The following is a 17,710-nucleotide window of genomic DNA, read 5'->3' as shown; positions in this document are numbered from 1 at the left end:
GCTTCGAAGGCTGCCTTTTATACAGCAGTTTGACATTGCTTTCGCGGGAGGACGCTTTTCAGAGCACTCCAAGATTCGAAGAGCTGCCTCTTACTCTAAGAGGAATGCTCGTACTTGGTCGTCCACGCTTCTTTTGAACAAGACTGCGCCAGTTAAATGGCTGAAATTATAGAAGCTTTTTATTTCTTCTTGGTTGACGAAAGAATATGAACGAGATATACGAGCTGCTTGGAACCATCTTCGGATGACCAAGAAAGATACAATCAATGCTTATTGTGAAAGATTCTGGAGCTCTATTCCGCCTCTTCATTCAAGAAGATCTCATTCAGAGAGCAGATTGAGCGGTTTACCTTGGGTCTACCTACAGAGATCCGAGATCACTGCTTGGAACAGAAGTCAGCTTCTATTCACGAGTTGATGAGTCATGCAAAGCGGGGCTTTGCCGTTTACTCTGGTAGTCTGACCTACCCCACAGATGAGGCCATGACACAACGAGCCAAATAGACTTCTGGGAATGAAAGTAGAAAGAAAAAGAGCAACCCAGAGAAAAAGGATGCATGACCCAAGCTTACTCCTGAGGAGAGAGCTCGCTTTCTCAGAGAGGGGAAGTGCTTTGGATGCGGGGAACATGGACATATCTCCGCGAAGTGCCCTAAAAAGGTACAGAAAGAACAACATGATAAAGACGACGACAGGCCCGAGAGTTCGAGAGCAGCTGAGGAACGTGGCAGAAAAGGCAGATAGAAAAACAGAACTGGTACCACATGGCGTGGGACCTGCATCGAATCTAATGAATGAAAGTACAAACTTTGCCGCTTTTGGGGCAAAGTGAAGGATCAGGAAGCTCTTTTGAAGGAGCCAAGGCCAACTTCATTTCACTTGGAATTGGTGGCTCGATTTGGAAATTACGCCCGACAGACTGACGCCACAGGCGGAGGTAGTTCGACTGGCACCCGGATGGGATGTTTCCATTACACCGAGCATTGGCAAACTTCGTTTGCAATGACAGGGGTGTTTAGGGCACGCGAGTGACGTTCTACTCAGTATCCCTTGGTACCACAAGAACTACGCCGTGGTTGACTATCGGGCCGAGAAAGCGACTTTGATAAATGAAGGGCTTTGAGATTGTACTTGATGAACTTCAGTTTCTTACTCATTCTTTTGGGAGAGAACTGAACGATGGATAAAGGTTGAATATGTTTTGACCTGATCAAAAGAACGCCAAGATTTTTCTCCACACTCATGCCGATTGCTTTTCAGAGGGCTTGAAGATCAAACCATTGATCTATCTTCAAACCATTGATCTGATACCTGGAAGCACGCCACCGAATCGGCCACTTTACGATGTGAGTCGAGTACAAAATGAAAAGATTATGAACCCAGTGAAAGACCTCTTGGAAAAGGGTCTTGTCCAGCCTAGTACTTCACCGTATTGCTCTCCAGTGTTGTTGGTTTTGAAGAAAGACGGATCTTGGAGAATGTGCATCGATTATAGAGCTCTCAACAAATCACCATCAAGAATAGATTTCCAATTCCTAGGATCGATGATATACTCGACAGGTTACAGGGATCCTCGTGCTTTAGCAGGATTGACTTGAAGAGTGGATATCATCAGATTAGGATAGCGCCGGGAGACGTCTACAAGACAGCTTTTCGGACGACTTTTGGGTTATTTGAGTTTTTGGTGATGCCTTTTAAGTTTTGGCTTAACCAATGCTCCTGCGACATTTAATCGGATGATGGACAGGAGTTTTCGAGAGTACAGGCTATTTGTTGGCACTTTCTTTGATGACATCATTGTTTTCTCCAAGAATGAGGCGGAACAAAGAGATCATCTGCTTCAGGTCTTTCAGGCATTACGAGATCACAAGCTAGTGATTAATGCAAAGAAAAGTGAATTTTTCCTACCATAGATACATTTTTTGGGACACATTGTGTCAGTAGCAGGAGTGCAAATGGACCCGGCCAAGATAGAGACTATCTGTGATTGGCCCGACTTGAGGAATGTCCATGAAGTTAGAAGCTTCTTGGGACTGTGTTTGTACTACAGGCGGTTCATACGAAAGTTTGCAGAGGTTGCTTCCCCTTTGCATATCTTGACATAGAAAGGAGTACCTTTCTCGTGGGGACCCACGGAGGTGACTGCCTTTCAGACATCGAAAGAGAAATTGACTACGGGACCTATTTTGACTTTGCCGGACTTGCAGAAGTCATTTGAAGTATATTGTGATGCTTGTGGTCGTAGTCTGGGTGCGGTCTTGATGCAAGAAGGCCATGTCATAGCTTATGAGAGCCGATTGTTCTCTAGGCCGGAGTTGATAGCACAGATTTATGAGAAAGAGCTTTTGGCGGTTATCCATGCTCTTACTCAGTGGCGGCATTACCTACTCGAAGCGGATTTTACTGTCTTTACAGACCATCAGAGTTTGTGCTACTTCTTGTCACAGAAGCAGGTTTAGGAAAAGCAGATGCGGTGGGTGAACATCTTGTCACAGTTCCACTTCCAGATTGTCCATGTGTAGGGACAGAAGAATGTGGTGGCAGATGCTTTGTCTCGAAAACCGTTGGTTCTGGCTATTTCCGTGATACATCATAAGAGCTTCGAGGATATGGTCGATCAGTATGCCACAGATACAGATTTTGCAGATATTTTCACACGAATACGGGATGGGGAGACAATAGTTGGATACTCCCTTCGGGAAGGCTACTTGATGAAAAAGACTATGTTGTGCGTTACACAGCCGTTGAGGGAAAAGGTTATGACTGAATGCCACTGTCCACCTTTTACGGGTCACCGCGGCATTGCTACCACCATGAAAGAGGTAGAGAGATATTTCTTTTGGCCGAGACTCAAGAAAGATGTGGAAGAGTTTGTGCGTAGTTGCTTGGTATGCCAGAAGGTAAAGTTTGACAGGCATAAGGCACAGGGATTGTTAAAGCCTTTACCCATATCTACCCGCCCCTGGAAAAGTATTGAAATGGATTTCATTTTTGATCTCCCGAGAACACAGAATGATCACGATGATTTTCCGATTACATGGCGCGTCTGAGACGATTGTCTCCGACAGAGACCCCAGATTTATGAGTTTGTTTTGGAAGGCAATTTGGGAGAACATTGACACGTTGTTGCAGTTATCGTCATCGTTCCACTTGGAGACTGACGGGCAATTTGAGATTGCCAATTCAGTGATTTTAGATTTATTGAAGTCTTGTATCTCGGATCAGAAGACTCAATGGAAAAAGAACTTACCTTTGGTGGAATTTGCCTACAATAACACGATACACTCTTCGACGGGGAAGACACCATGTGAGATTGTTGAAAGTGCTGCGAAGGTTCCATCCTTCCTGAGCACGAAGATTAGATATTTGAAGCGGATGAATATTCGCGAGATTTGGATACGGTTTTTGCCAAGGTTCGCGAGACTTTGCAGAGTCTCAAGAACGACAGAAAAAGGCAGCGGATCGCCATCGTCGCGACTTGAAATTGAAGGAGGATGATTGGGTGCTCTTACGTTTTGAGAAGGCACGCCTACGAAAGAAAAAGGGAAAGGAGAGGTTTTTTCCAAAGCTTAGTATGGGATACTACGGACCTTTCCAGATCACTGACAAGATAAATGATGTCTCCTTCCGATTGAAACTGCCAGATATTTGGAGGATTCACAATGCATTGCATGTGAGTCTCTTGAAACCTGTTAAGGGTGATGTGCCTGATGATGGGGAGCCTGATGAGCAACCCGAAGTGGAAGAAAACGAGGAGATCCTTGGTTCATGAACAGATTTTGGCACATAACGATACGAAGAAAGGTAAAGTCCGAAGGCGGTTCTTGGTTAAGTTCAAGAACTTTCCTGCATTTGATACGAAGTGGATGGAGGAGGAGGACCTAGCAGATACTCCTCGGATTGTGAAACTTTACCTCGATGTTTTGGTTTAGCATAGTCTACTCCAAACGGAACCCAGAATTCAGCTTGGCCGGAGATCTGGTGCAGTGGGATGCACAAGAGGGGAGTCACTCCGCTCCCTTGTCTACAGATGCCTTGATTTTGATACTAAAGTCACTGATGTCTCTTTGAGCTTCAGGGATACTGAGAGCTGACAGTATTCTGCTGGATGACTTTATGAAATGGAATTCCTGATTATGATACTGATTTGTTCTTGACTTCTTGTGAGTGCAGGAACTGATAGACGAAATGACTGCAGCATTTTGGTCTGATTGATCTCGAATAGACATGGTTGCAATAGGGGTTAGTCAATCGGACATCGATGAGGTCCCGATTGGACCTAGATGTGATTGCTAGCTACATTGCCGATAAATCATGGTCAAAGATCCGAATGAATGTTGAATGTCATGTGATGTCATGTGATGTCCTGTGATGTCGTGTGATGTGACTTTCGATTTTGTTCATGTGCTAGATGTGTGTTCCTAGTACGTAGGTACTAACAGTGATTGTTTGCTAAGACGGTTTATGGCTTTTGTCGGTTTTGCAGGCGTAATCGCGGTCGATTACAATGCTTTCAAGAGGGGGGTATGTCACAAAGTGATGACGTGGCTATGGACAACAGAAAACCTAATTTATGTCAGAAGCCCTAAAATTCCTGCAAACCCTAATTTTTGCCAAAAACCCTAATTTTTCAGAAATCGCGGAGGCTATTAAATTTTTTTTTTTGTTGAAAATGATGAGCGACGCAAATTTGCTTTTTCTTTACAATATGAGAAAGAGAGAGAGAATGCTTTTGCTTTCAAGTTTTGACTCTCTGTGAGAGAGAGAGAGCAATTGCTTTTGATTTGAAGCTTTTGGGGCTCTGCTTTTGGGCATCCCTTGTAACCTTTAAATTAGTGGTGAGGGCCTCACTTCTCAGAGCATCTGGACGCAGAGTCTAAGAGTGAAACCCTAGCCACTCTCTTGTACTTTGATTTGATTAATATAAAAAGAGGGGCGCCATTCTCTGGGGCCAATATCTCTAGGCACAGAACTCCACCGGGCCAGTGTACATCTATTGTGATCTGTGACTTGTTTTGAAGTGGTTATTTGGTGCTGTCGCGGTTGATTCTTGACTTGGAGTGTCCAAGTCTGTTACATTGGTGGCCACCCTTTTTCTCGGAGGCTCTTGACGGTGCAAATAGATTGGTACGGCCACACCTCTTATCAGACGCTCTTCACCACCAGAGTGCTTCGATGGGGTTCCCTCTTCATGGAGGATGATTCCAGATTCTAAGCTCAAATTGTATAGTATGACTTTTCCTGATTTTGGAGGATCTACCTACTTTCAAGACACCATATTGGCGGTTGTTATTTGCGGTCTATCAGTGTTTGATGCAACATATGGTAGCTTCTATAGCGGAGAACGTTGACTTTAGCTTTCCTTGTTATAGAGGGCTTAGTCTGGCTTTCCTAGGGTTTTTGCGGATTTAGTCGCATGACCACGTTCGGTTGTGGCTTCTTTCTCTTTTCTCCAGACCAAAGACTACAGACATCACAGATCTTGATCGGCATTTTTCTGGATGTGACTTTTGCAGGTCTATTGACACTCCTTTTACAACCAATGCGTCTATCTCGGGACCTGTCTCTTGAAACAGAACTGTTCTTTTGTAGAGGTAGAGTACAACATTTTCTACATTGCTTGTGACTGTATCTTACTATGGAGATCTCTTGGCGGTTGAGTTGGGACCTATCTTTCGGAGCAAAGCCTTTCTTCTACAAGGCAGAGTACCTAGACTGCTCTTGGCAATTGGAATTCCGAAGACTGTTGCTATACTCGTGGAGTATTTTCCTTCAATGGACATTGTACCAGCCATCTTCTTTGTCGGCCTCACGTCTTAGGCTTTTGGCGGTTGTTCAACATAGGGTGTTGAGGGGGGGTGTTTAGAGTATTCAACACTCCTATTGATTCGCCTTTGTCTAGGGTAAACTTGTATGGCTAGCGTGTCTCGGGTTAGCCACCCTCTGATGTCACGTGCACATGGCTCTGTTTGCCACATGGACATGCTTCATCGACTTCCAGAGCCAGTTTTCCCCTTCTTCCTAGATAGGAGTGTCGAGAATCCTAGAAGGATTAGTACGAGCAATTTTGTGAGTGTGTTCGCAGGACATGCATGTCTAGACGAGTTCATTAGATTAGGTTTTCTAGTCTTGGAACCCTCTTGTTTAAATGGTTGTACACGCGTTTTGAGAGACGTTATTATAGTACGATGGGCATGTGGCATTACCTGCATATAGTTCTAGGTTAGTGGTGTCACAAATTACTGACGTGTCAAGCCACTGAAGAACGGAGCCGACTTGCAGATCCCGGCCGAGGGGCCTAAACCCTAGAAGCAACAAAAGAAGTTGAAGTTCTTACCAACTTATAGATCCTTGCCAAGTGGGTCTATTTTTAAAGAAGTTCCCGCCAACTTATGGGACCCCGTCTGATGGGGCCCAAGTGAACGGGGCCCAAGTGACCTAAAGAGAATAAATAAAGCAGGACCCACACACACACACAGGACGACTTGCGTATTCAGTTGATGACATGGCAACACGCAGTACAGAATTCCGGATTTTGGGTTGACTTGTTGACGTGGTAGCCTGTACGGATTTCCGTGATTTACGTTGGCTGATTTTCAGCGCCAGCTTTTGGACAAGATGCTTTTGAGTTTGAAGGCTTTTCATGTAAACTGCTTTTCATAGGCCAAGGGCCTTTAAATAAGTGCAGAGGGCTCAGTCTCTAGCACGCTTCAGTGAGAAGGTGCAGAGCGCGAGTACCGGCATTGTACAGAGTTCAAGTAGTATAAAGAAATACCGAAAGGAGCACCAAGGTTTGGGCCAATACTCTTTGGGGTGGAAATCCGCCACTCCGTGCCGCGTGTGCTCTCTCTCTTTCAATTTCAGTTGCCATTGAAGTGCTAAAAGTTTGTTCAGTTTGTTCGTTTCTATTGGCACGTGGTGCCTGTCTTGTGACAGTGGTATCAGAGCATCAGGTGTGTGTTTTTCTGAAAGCATACCGGTCCTACAAAAGAGTAGACAGAGCAAACCGGCGCTTCCAAAGTCTATTGGAATCTTATTTGAAGTATCTTTGGGTCCGACCCCGGACTTATTAGCCATTCCCACCCTTACTTCATCGTGCATCAACGTCTTCATCGCTCCACAGGGCATAAGCCAAAAAGATCACTTGCAAGAGAAGGATCTAAGATTTGTTTCGAGTTGCTGTTTTTCTCAGATGCAGTGTCATGCAATGGTGGAAGTCTATAGCTACCAAGCCACACACTCTTTAGGACTTGGCAAGCTTTCAAGAAATTTTTTGCCCGAAGTTATATGGTTTTTGACATCTTCCTTCGGAGTGCAACTTCTGGTAGAGTGGGGCATCCTGAAATGCTTGCCGAGGAAACCCTAGCAAATTACAACTTGCAGTTTTTAGACGTCTCTCAGCAGGTGTCTCTTGTTGATGACCTTGGAGGTATGGTGTGATTGCTATGTCTTGGGACTACCATCGCTACCAGAGGAACACTGTCTGTCCAAGAGCTGATGGACCATGTTGTGGTCGGCTACCACCTTATGGAAGGAACCTAACTCTAATTTTTGGTGCAGGTTTCAGGATGGAAAGTTAGTCGACTTTTCAGCTCGGTTGATGTTGAGATTGCTCTTTAAGTTTGAATTTTGTTTGAGATCTGTTTGAGAACTTGTTTGGTAATCCTGTTTGGAATTTGTTTTAAATGGATAGTATCTGTTTTGACCTGTCTTAGTGCTAATTTGAACTGTTTGACTGTGGTTTTATTACTGGTTTCAATGACTGGTAATTTTTACTCCCGGGTGGAGTAGTGAGAAATGATGTTTGAGAATGCTTGTTCATACTCATGGCCCGGACTCTTGTGGTCATTTGCAGGGGGAGTATTGAATGCTTGAAAAGTATTGTTGTTGTTACTCCCGGCCCGGACCTGGATGGTTATGCAGGAGGAGTATCAAGAAGTCTGAGTAGTGGTTACTCTTAACACCTGCAAACGATGCAGGATGCGGTCTGGGGGGTGTTTGGTTGTAAGAGGCCTCTATATCTCTTGGCCCGGACTTTTGTAGGTTATGCGGGAGGAGTGATGAGGGAGTCATTGAATATCTCTCGGCCCGGACCTTGTTAGGTTATGCGGGAGGAGAGTTCATCAGCGACTTTATGTTTCTATGTCTTGTAACATGCATATGTGAGTATTTGTGCTGCATTGTGATGTGCCAACCACTGAATATTCCTAATTGGATGAGATTGGGTATGTAATTTTATTGCATCAAGACACCGATGGTAGATTAGTGGGGTCTGGGTGTGATGCCTAATTTTACTACGCCGGAATATCAAGAGTTCCGATGTGGACGAAAGGAGAAGCCACCTCCTTAACAAAAGAGCCAGAAGGAGAAGCTACCTTCTTAACAAAAAAAGGGCAAACTGATTGTCCCTCGGAAATTTTTGAGCTAACTTGAGTTGTTTTGCAGATATGCTATAATCGCGAACGATTAGTTTCTTTCAATAAGGGGGGATGTGAAACCGGCCTGTGGGGCGGTAGTCGTTGGCTTTCACCCGAAATTTTTACTTTAGACACACATAGAGTACTTTGCAAAGGTAACCTGTAACAGGGATTAACACTTAAGTACACACACGGCTCAGAATGCTCCGAGCAGACGCCGACTTGGTTAATGAACCAAAAAGTGCCACTTGGCACTCATACATCCAATTTCCTCGCATTGGGCTTCCTGCTTAAAAATCTCTCAATTGGTGCATCAGTTGACTTTGCAGTAGAGTAATAAAATGTTCCCCTGGTCATACCGAAGGTAATGACGCGAACACATTTCACGGCCCAAAATAGCAGTTCCCTAATTTTTAGGAGATGTTTCCGTTGGGCTCCCATTGGTCATATGACCATCTATCCTCATTGGCACCGCATCCAAAAGTGCAATGTGGCCCAACTGTCGGATACTTTCTGTTGGTGATCCCACCTTGACTTTATGCCTTTATTGAGTTCACTTCCTAGTATCCACCAACTTGCTAAGTGCGACGGGGGAACCTCATGATCTTGAACTGAGCCTAGACATCCTTTTACTTTACGAGTTCCAGTGCGGATCAACTTCCCGTCTGCGGGTGAAACTACCGTTCACATTGGCCATACAATGTCCGACCATTTGCAACTTTAAAAAGAGGGTCTCAAAACCTAAACAAAAATCATTGGAAAGAAACCAACAACTAAGGTTAGCAGTTGCCACGTCCTCGTGACATAGTTAACAGTTGCCACGTCCCCGTGACATACCCCCCTCTTGAAATCGTAAACATCTTCGATTGCATACCATAAATACATGCCATAGATGATCTTGTGTGGTAAGCACCCTTTTATCATCGCATGTATCCGCAAGAAAGACTGTCAAAACATATTTACAAATGACTTAATGAGACCTTCATACTTTTGTCAAATTGTAGACTGCTATTGCACTGAATCCATGAGTACATTTGATGTGCTAGTTCTATCATTACCCCTCCTTTGGAGACATTGGGTTGGGGCATATGTAGGCTGTAACCCAAAGGCCTCAAGGTAAAGCTGCAATACATTTGGTGACTGACAGTTCATGCTCTTCCATCCACTTTGCATCCATAGGTGGATGGAAGAGCCTAGACATCCTTTTACTTTACGAGTTCCAGTGTCGACCAACTTCCTGTTTGCGGGTGAAACTACCGTTCACATTGGCCATACAATGTCCGACCATTTGCAACTTCAAAAAGAGGGTCTCAAAAATTAAACAAAAATCATTGGAAAGAAACCAACAACCAAGGTTAGCAGTTGCCACGTCCTCGTGACATAGTTAACAGTTGCCACGTCCCCGTGACAGGATGTCACAAATTATTGACATGTCAAGCCACTGAAGGACGAAGCTGACTTGCAGATCCCGGCCGAGGGGCCTAAACCCTAGAAGTAGCAACAGAAGTTGAAGTTCTCACCAACTTACATATCCTTGCTGAGTGGGTCTATTTTTAAATAGGTTCCCGCCAACTTATGGGACCTCGTTCGATGGGGCCCAAGTGACCTAAAGAGAATAAATAAAGCAAGATCCACACACACACAAGAGGACTTGCGTATTCAGCTGATGACGTGGCAGCATGCAGTACGAAATTCCGAATTTTGCATTGACTTGTTGACGTGGCAGCTTGTACAGATTTCCGCGCTTCACCTTGATTGTGCTAACGTGGCAGCGTGTACGGATTTTCGTGATTTATGTTGGCTGATTTTCAGCGCCAGCTTTTCGACCAGATGCTTTTGAGTTTGAAGGCTTTTCATGTAAATTGCGTTTCATAGGCCAAGGACCTTAAATAAGTGTAGAGGGCTTAGTCTCTTGCACGCTTCAGTGAAAGGTGCAGAGCGTGAGTACGGGCATTGTACCGAGTTCAAGTAATATAAAGAAATACCGAAAGGGGTGCCAAGGTTTGGGGCTAGTACTCTCTGGGGTGGAATTCCGCCACTCCGTGTCGCGTGTGCTCTCTCTTTCAATTTCAATTGTTATTGAAGTGCTAAAAGTTTGTTTAGTCTGTTCTTTTCTATTGGCACGTGGTGCCCGTCTTGTGACAAGAGGAATCCAACGAGCCATTCCCCGTGTCGATCGGATTCTCGGGTGGGTAGATGTGCGACAGTTTCACCCAACATCCCGGCCTCACTATTCAATAAATCAGTTTTATGATTTATTTGTTAGGTCTAGTGGATGGTTTTCCTTGCCTAGCCCTTAGTAGATTAATAAGGCCTATACCTCCCCTATAAAGGCAACAAGAGAGCTAGCGTTTTCTTCAGATGCACTAGCGACGGAGAAAGGAGAGCCAACGTTTTAATGCAAATCAGCCTAGTGTTTGTGGAGAGGGCAAATCAGCCAGCGTTTCAGCCAATCAGCCCTAGTGCTAGCATCCAGCAACAGATCAGTTTAGCGTTTTCAGTTTTCCATGGCCAAAACTTGGCTCGGAATTATGTTCGCATTTTTCCCGTTGTGGTCTGGTACTTCGGCAACCCATCGAGCCTCCCCTTGGCCATTCCCTCACTGGCATCGAGTGCTCCATTGCTGTCCATTATTAGCAACGTCGAGATCTGCATTTCTAGCCCTTCATTTCTCTCACATCGGGAGCGCTATTCAGTCCCATATCTTCCCCTTGGTGGCCATCCACTGTCACAGAAATGGAAGTCTGTTCTTACAACTTTAAATCTTATTTACTATTTTTAATAAAACTCTGCACGACACAAAATTGAGAAAACAATGGAGAAAATTGACACAGCTCTAGGGATAAAAGATGGGCTGGTCCCCCCCCCCTTGAAGGAGATTCTTATTAATTTCTAAACTGTTCCAAGCACGTGAACCCAAAACAGAATTCGTTGTTCATGTCCCGAATACTTTTTTGATGCGTTGTGAGATATGATAATCGATGCACATTCGAAACGTGTTGTCTTTCTTCTGAACAAGCAAGATTAGTGAACAGTGAGGAGAAGTTTCAGGTCGAATAAGACCCTTCTCGAGAAGTTCATTTACTTGCTAAAGGATTTCTTCTTGTTGTTAGAGACTAACTTGGTAAGATGGTTGATTTGGGGATGAACTGCCCGGAGTTGGATCAATCCAATAATCTTGCGGTCTCTTAGGAGGTTAGTCATATGGAAGAGTGTAAGTAAAACAATCCTAATCTAAATTAGACAAGACCATAAGAATAGGCCAATCACTAGCACTTGCATCTACATCATACTGTTGCCCTTTTAAAGAAAAGGACAATTTCTTATGTATGTAATCTGGAAGTGGATGAATTTTGTAATGCCAAGGCATTTCCAAAATAACATCGCATCCTCGTATTGGAGCAGCTAGGAAAGACTCTCAATCATAGTACTTTCCAATCTTTAATTTCAATGCCCTTGAGGCTTGAACATGAGTGGAATTTGTAGTCAACCCTTCGAAGGCTGATCCTGAACTGATTGGAGTGGAGTAAGTCCAAGAGATTCAAAGGTATCCAATGAGATATAGTTGTTGTGGAGCCTGGATCAAACAAGATCAATACTCTTTGCCCATTCGAGCCGCCCCACCCTTTGAGTAGCAGCCTTTTTCCTCTCTCCACTTCGTTTCTCGTGTAAATTCTCTCTCTTTCAGCTTAGTTGTTTGAAGTTTGTTCAGTCTGTTCTTTTGAGTTGGCATGTGGTGCCCTCCCATTACAGGTTATTTGGCTTGGAAGTCGACTTTCGAGGTGGTTAGATCCAAGAAGCGTGTTTGTTTCGAGGATGATTTAGATTTTTCTTCGTCTTCAAAGAGTTTCGACTGTTCGTCGTCCTCTAGTTCCATAGAGGATGAGAAAAGGTGGAAGAAGCGGAGAAAAAGTTGAAAAAGTAATAGAAACAGATTTTTGAAAAAGTCTAGAAGGTATGGGAGGCCATCTAGCAGTTTAGAGGAGAGGTCGTCCTCTTTTGACAGTAAACAAATGGACAAGAAGACCAAGCAATTCAAGGATGGGGATCAAGCAGTCAAGTTTGACACGTTTTCAGGCTACCGGGACACCCATCCCCCTTGAGTTCATACAGCAGTTTGACACCGCCTTCTTGGGAGGTCGATTCTCGGAACGCTCCAAGGTGCGAAGGGTGGCACTTAATGCACACACATGGTGGTCTACTCTGTTGTTACGCAGAGAAGCACCCAAGAAGTGGGTAGGATTCAAGAGAATTTTCACTCTCTTGATAACAGAAGAATATGAGGATGCCATTACAGCTTGGCATCATCTTAGAATGACTAAGAAAGACACGTTGGATGACTATTGCTGTCACGGGGATGGGCACCACGTGCCGACAGAAAAGAACAGACTGAAAAACTTTAACTTTAAGCACTTCAAATGACAACAGAAATGAGAGAGAGAGAGAGAGAGAGAGAGAGAGAGAGAGAGAGAGAGAGAGAGAGAGAGAGAGAGAGAGAGTGCACGACACACAAGACGGGGAGTGGCGGAGTTCCACCCCGAGAAACCAGAATACGTTTTGTTTGCGGATGATACAACCTGTAACCTTTGCTTTCAACACTATAACCAACAAAAATACATTTGATAGCCTTATCATCCAATTTTCTGCGCTGCACTTGTGGCACCAAAGCATATGTCAAACAGCCAAAAACACGCATGTGCTCAATAGAAGGTTTTCTATCATGCCATGCTTCATATGGAGTAATAGACTGCAAAGCTTTCGTAGGACACCTGTTAAGTACATAAGTGGCACAGATAATGGCCTCAAGCAAAAAAGAATGCGGTAAAGCTTGACTTTTGACCATACATCGTGCCATTTCCGTCAGTGACCTGTTTTTCCTCTCAGCAACACCATTTTGCTGAGGTGTATAAGGCACTGTACATTGGTGTTTTATCCCACGACTAGCCAGAAATGCATTAAATTCATGAGACATATACTCCCCCCCTCGATCAGAAGGGAGGGTGCCCATAGTACATCTCGAGACATTTTCAGCCATAGCCAAAAATTGTTTGAAGCATATAAAGACTTCGGACTTCGCTTTAAGCGGAAATACCCATGCATGCCTGGAGTAATCATCAATGAAAGTCACGAAGTACAGGTAATTGCCCAAGGACGGAGTTTGCATGGGCCCACAAACATCACTATACACAAGCTGCAACCTGCATGTGGCCCGAACTGAACCATCCTTTGGAAACTTAGAACGCTGCATCTTACCCAGAATACAGCCTTCACAAACATGTTTGACAGGTGCTTCAAGAGGTGTCAAAGAAGCAACCATATCATATTTCTGCAAACGCAGCAAACTGGCAAAATTCAGATGACCAAAACGTGCATGCCAAAGTTTTGCATCTGAAATAGTCCTTGAATCTGCAACAGCATTGGCAAAATTTTGTCCACACTTGTCATACAAAGTGAGCTTATACAGCCCACGGCACAAAAGCCCAGATGCAACAATTTCATCACCGAAACTGAGATCATGAATTGTACATCTGTCATCCACAAATTTGACTACAAGTCCAAGTCTAGCAAGTGCAGATATAGACAAGAGATTCTTCTTGATCCCAAGTACATAAAGTGCATCAACAAGTGTGAAGGAACTGCCATTAGCAGCAGTGAGCACAATCTTTCCAACTCCCTGAACTGGATAAGAGGCGTTGTTGGCACAAGTGACTGAATTCCCATGAGGGACACACTCAAGAGAGGTAAACAATTCACGATGTGAGGTAATGTGCTTTGTAGCACCACTGTCGAAATACCACACATGTGAATCTGCAGCAACTGACAAGCATGCATCATGGACAACAGGATTGTAAGTGCACTTTGCGCTAAAAGCCCATTCTGCATCAACATCAACATTACAGTCTCCTTTCACAGAAGACTCAACAATGGCTGCATTTGTAGTGGAACCAGCATTTGCAGTGGAACCACCCTCTTTCTTCTTAGCCTCTTTGGCCTTCAACTTAGGACACGACTCGATCAAGTGATCATTGGCTTTACAATAATGGCAACGCATCTTCTTTTTGCCCTTATCACGAGAATTGCCAGACGAAGTACTGCCAGCAGAAGCATTAGGAACAGAATTTTTGCCACTCGCAGCAGAACCATAAGAAGTGGCTGCATTACTGTTACCACCCTTTCTTTGAGAAGCAATAAAAGCCTGTTCAACTGCACGCTGCCTAGTCCTGTTTTTTCTGGAAAGTGACTCTTGCAACAACAATGTGCATAATGTATCAAACTTGACAACTTCAGGATTTCCTTGTGTCATAAGTCTCGAAGTACTAGCAAAAGTCTGGTAGGAATCTGGTAAGGCATCAAGAACAGTCTGCACAAGGGAACTGTCTGAAATGACTTCACCTGCAGAAATAAGCTGCTCATTGATATCCTTGACACTAGCAAGGAAAGTGTCCATATCATCTTCCTCATGCATAATCTTCGACTCCAGCTCTTTACGCAGCAAAGCAATTTTAGCCTCATTGCGGCTTGCATAAAGACCTGCTAGAATATCCCACGCCTGTTTTGTAGATTTTGCTGAACGGATGTGAGGAACAATGGTGCGCTTCACAAACAACGCAATCAATGCATGAGCTTGCGCATCCTTAACATCCCAACGAGCTTGTTCTACCGTAGGCAAAACAACTAACAGCTGCAATCCTTGCAGCAAGACCTGCAACATCCTCAACATCTCCTACATCCTCAGAACCAGGACGTACATCAATGCCCTGCACAACCCTTTGACACAAGAACATGTTGCATCATATAAGCTCACATAGGGTAGTTGTCCCCATCCAACCTGTCCTCAGCAGCAAACATCTTGAACACATCTGTGTTATTGTTGTCAGCCATGGTAAATGCTGCACCTGATGTGAAAACTGCCCGAAAATAGGAGAAACAGAGCGAGAACAACCTGTGCTATATAGCACAAACCGTAGAAGACTATAATGCACCTATTATGCAGAAAACGGCACTGACAGAAATTCTGCACAAAATGACGAAATAGCCTGTGCAGTACTGCCTGTAGTGGAAACGGAGGTCGACCTGCGAACGCTTGCCAAAGCTCACTTAAATCGGAGAAAGTGAGCAAGCGTGTGCTGGAGCAGCTGGCAACTAAGCCCGGGAGGACGTGACCTGCTCTGATACCAATTGTTGGAATTAGGGTTGCAGAGAAACACACACAGCTTGGAGAAGACGAAGGAAGCTCAAGGCACACAATAGAGAGTGTGTTACTTAGTGTGCAATGGAAAGATAGATAGCCCTAGAGTGATGGGGGTATATACAATGCACGGGGGAAAAAACCTCCTAAAGAGGGAAAAAATGCCCCGGCGGTCCTAGTGTGTTCACACACATCACTACCACATGTATATGGTAACAGCCATGTGGTTTGTCCCGTTGATGCATGTACATGATTGATTGACTAATTGATAAATATTGCTATATTACCCTTGTTATGGTTTGTAGATGTAATCGAGGATGATTACTATTTTCTCACCGGGGGGTTTGTCTCAAATCAGCCCTAGAACTGAGGCACATAAAAGCAAATCAGCCATAAAAGTAGGCGCCCTTTATTTTATAGGCCAAGGGATTAGATAATTGAAAAGTCAAAGGTTGGACAATTGAAAGGCCAAAGGTTGCACAAATGAGAAGCGGAAGATCGGACAAATGAAAAGCCAAAGGTCGGATAATTGAAAAGCCGGTGTCAATTGTAAAATTTAGACCGGCATGTGGTCACACAAACAATTGTAACCTACTGCAATGAGCGCTTGACTTTAAGGGCCAACATTGTCTCGAGGGGTACTCCACCTCTCTTGCACCGTTTACAAAGTGCAAGTGTGATCTTTTTGTCCTGTTCAAGTTTTTCAATTATAGTTTTGCGTGGATGAAGTGAGTCATCCGACCATCAGGCTATATCACATCCTTTCTCATGTTGGACTGGTAAAAATACAACTCAAATCTTTTCTTTACTGGCTTTAAAATCACAATGTCCACTAGTGAATGCATCATGTGCATCATGCAAAATGGGTGCCTTATGAGACTTCAACACACATAAATGATTTTGAAAAAAAAGCAAATGTTATAATTGCACGGATCTTGTCCAGAAACTAACGCTTCTCAAAGCTCAGAACGAACATACTTATTTTTCACATCTGTGAAACTAACACTCTCAATAAAGATAGCAGAGCTACGCTCAAGAGAGAGAATCTGATGCTTCCTACTAAGTGCATCAGCTCTTTAGCTGTTTCAAAAAATTAGGATTTTCTCTGCATCGGTGTATGGATTTGTATGTAGTTTCAGACTTAAATTCTTGATGTGATTGAATTTGAGGGTAAGTGTTTGGTCAAAGTCTCATTTAAGTAAACTTCTCTTACTTTTTCTGACTGCTTTTTTCGTCCGATTCATTTTTAAGTAGCTGTTGTCTTGTTTTTATTGAGAATTAAGAATTTTCTCTCTTGTTTTTGTCTGTATTGTTGTATGAATGTGAAGTCTGGGAACTAAGTCTTGATACAAATGAATCTGAAGAATAGTGCCTGTTCAAAATATCCTTCGAGTAAGCTTCACTCACTTTTTTTGCCCCCTTTTTTTTCCTACCTTAGTCTCTTTTAAGTAGCTATTGTTTTGTTTTTTCTTTTAAAACAAATAAAAAACAATCATCTTCTTTCTTACAGTTTTTTTGTGACTTGAATGTGTGTTTTGTGCAAGTGTTTTTAGCCTCTCTTATAGTTCAGAAGTTTAGACCTTTTCTAACCTTACGAAGGTGTAAATATGTTCCTGTATTTTTGTGCAAAACTCAGGAGGCTGAGATAGTTCCTTGCATGAAGGTACTAGTTTTTTAAATGCCCTGCTGTCTATTAATGATTTTACTGAAGCACGATACTTAATTGTCATTATCTTGCATATCTTAACTTTTTGAAGTCTTTCACCGATAACATGTACTGCGCACCAATTTGTGTAGGGTTTTTATATATGCAAGCACTACCTAGTTTGCAACATATATCATCTTCTAGCATTAATTGGCAAAGTGATGTCACAGAAAAGATGTATATTGTCCAGGTCAAAAGCCAAAATATGTTGGATCATACAGAATTACAGATAATGCCGCTTTGGAGGCTTCTATGGAAGTAGCAGGAAAATTTCAGTTGGCTATAGAAGCAAAACTTTCTTCTCAACCTTCTATACCTGTCCTACGCCGGCATGGTGACAATGATAGGTGGCATGTTGGGATTAGCGTTGCAAGTGGAAACTTCATTGCGGCAAAGGTT

General features: G+C 43.6%; 1 protein-coding gene across 1 annotated transcript in view; it reads left to right on the top strand.

Annotated features, from left to right (window-relative positions):
- Positions 1-17,710, top strand: part of LOC147421855 (putative amino-acid acetyltransferase NAGS1, chloroplastic) — a 44,553-nt gene that overhangs the window by 7,218 nt on the left and 19,625 nt on the right. Inside the window, exon 3 of the mRNA XM_086503482.1 lies at positions 17,502-17,707. Within this exon, the coding sequence (XP_086359608.1) occupies positions 17,502-17,707 (206 nt within the window). The remainder of the gene's footprint in view (positions 1-17,501; positions 17,708-17,710) is intronic.

The sequence above is a fragment of the Adiantum capillus-veneris genome, chromosome 27 (assembly GCF_014529385.1).
Source record: "Adiantum capillus-veneris isolate H3 chromosome 27, ASM1452938v2, whole genome shotgun sequence".
NCBI lineage: Eukaryota > Viridiplantae > Streptophyta > Polypodiopsida > Polypodiales > Pteridaceae > Adiantum > Adiantum capillus-veneris.
The sequence above is the reverse complement of the archived record's forward strand: the minus strand, read 5'-3'. Positions and strand labels throughout refer to the sequence as shown.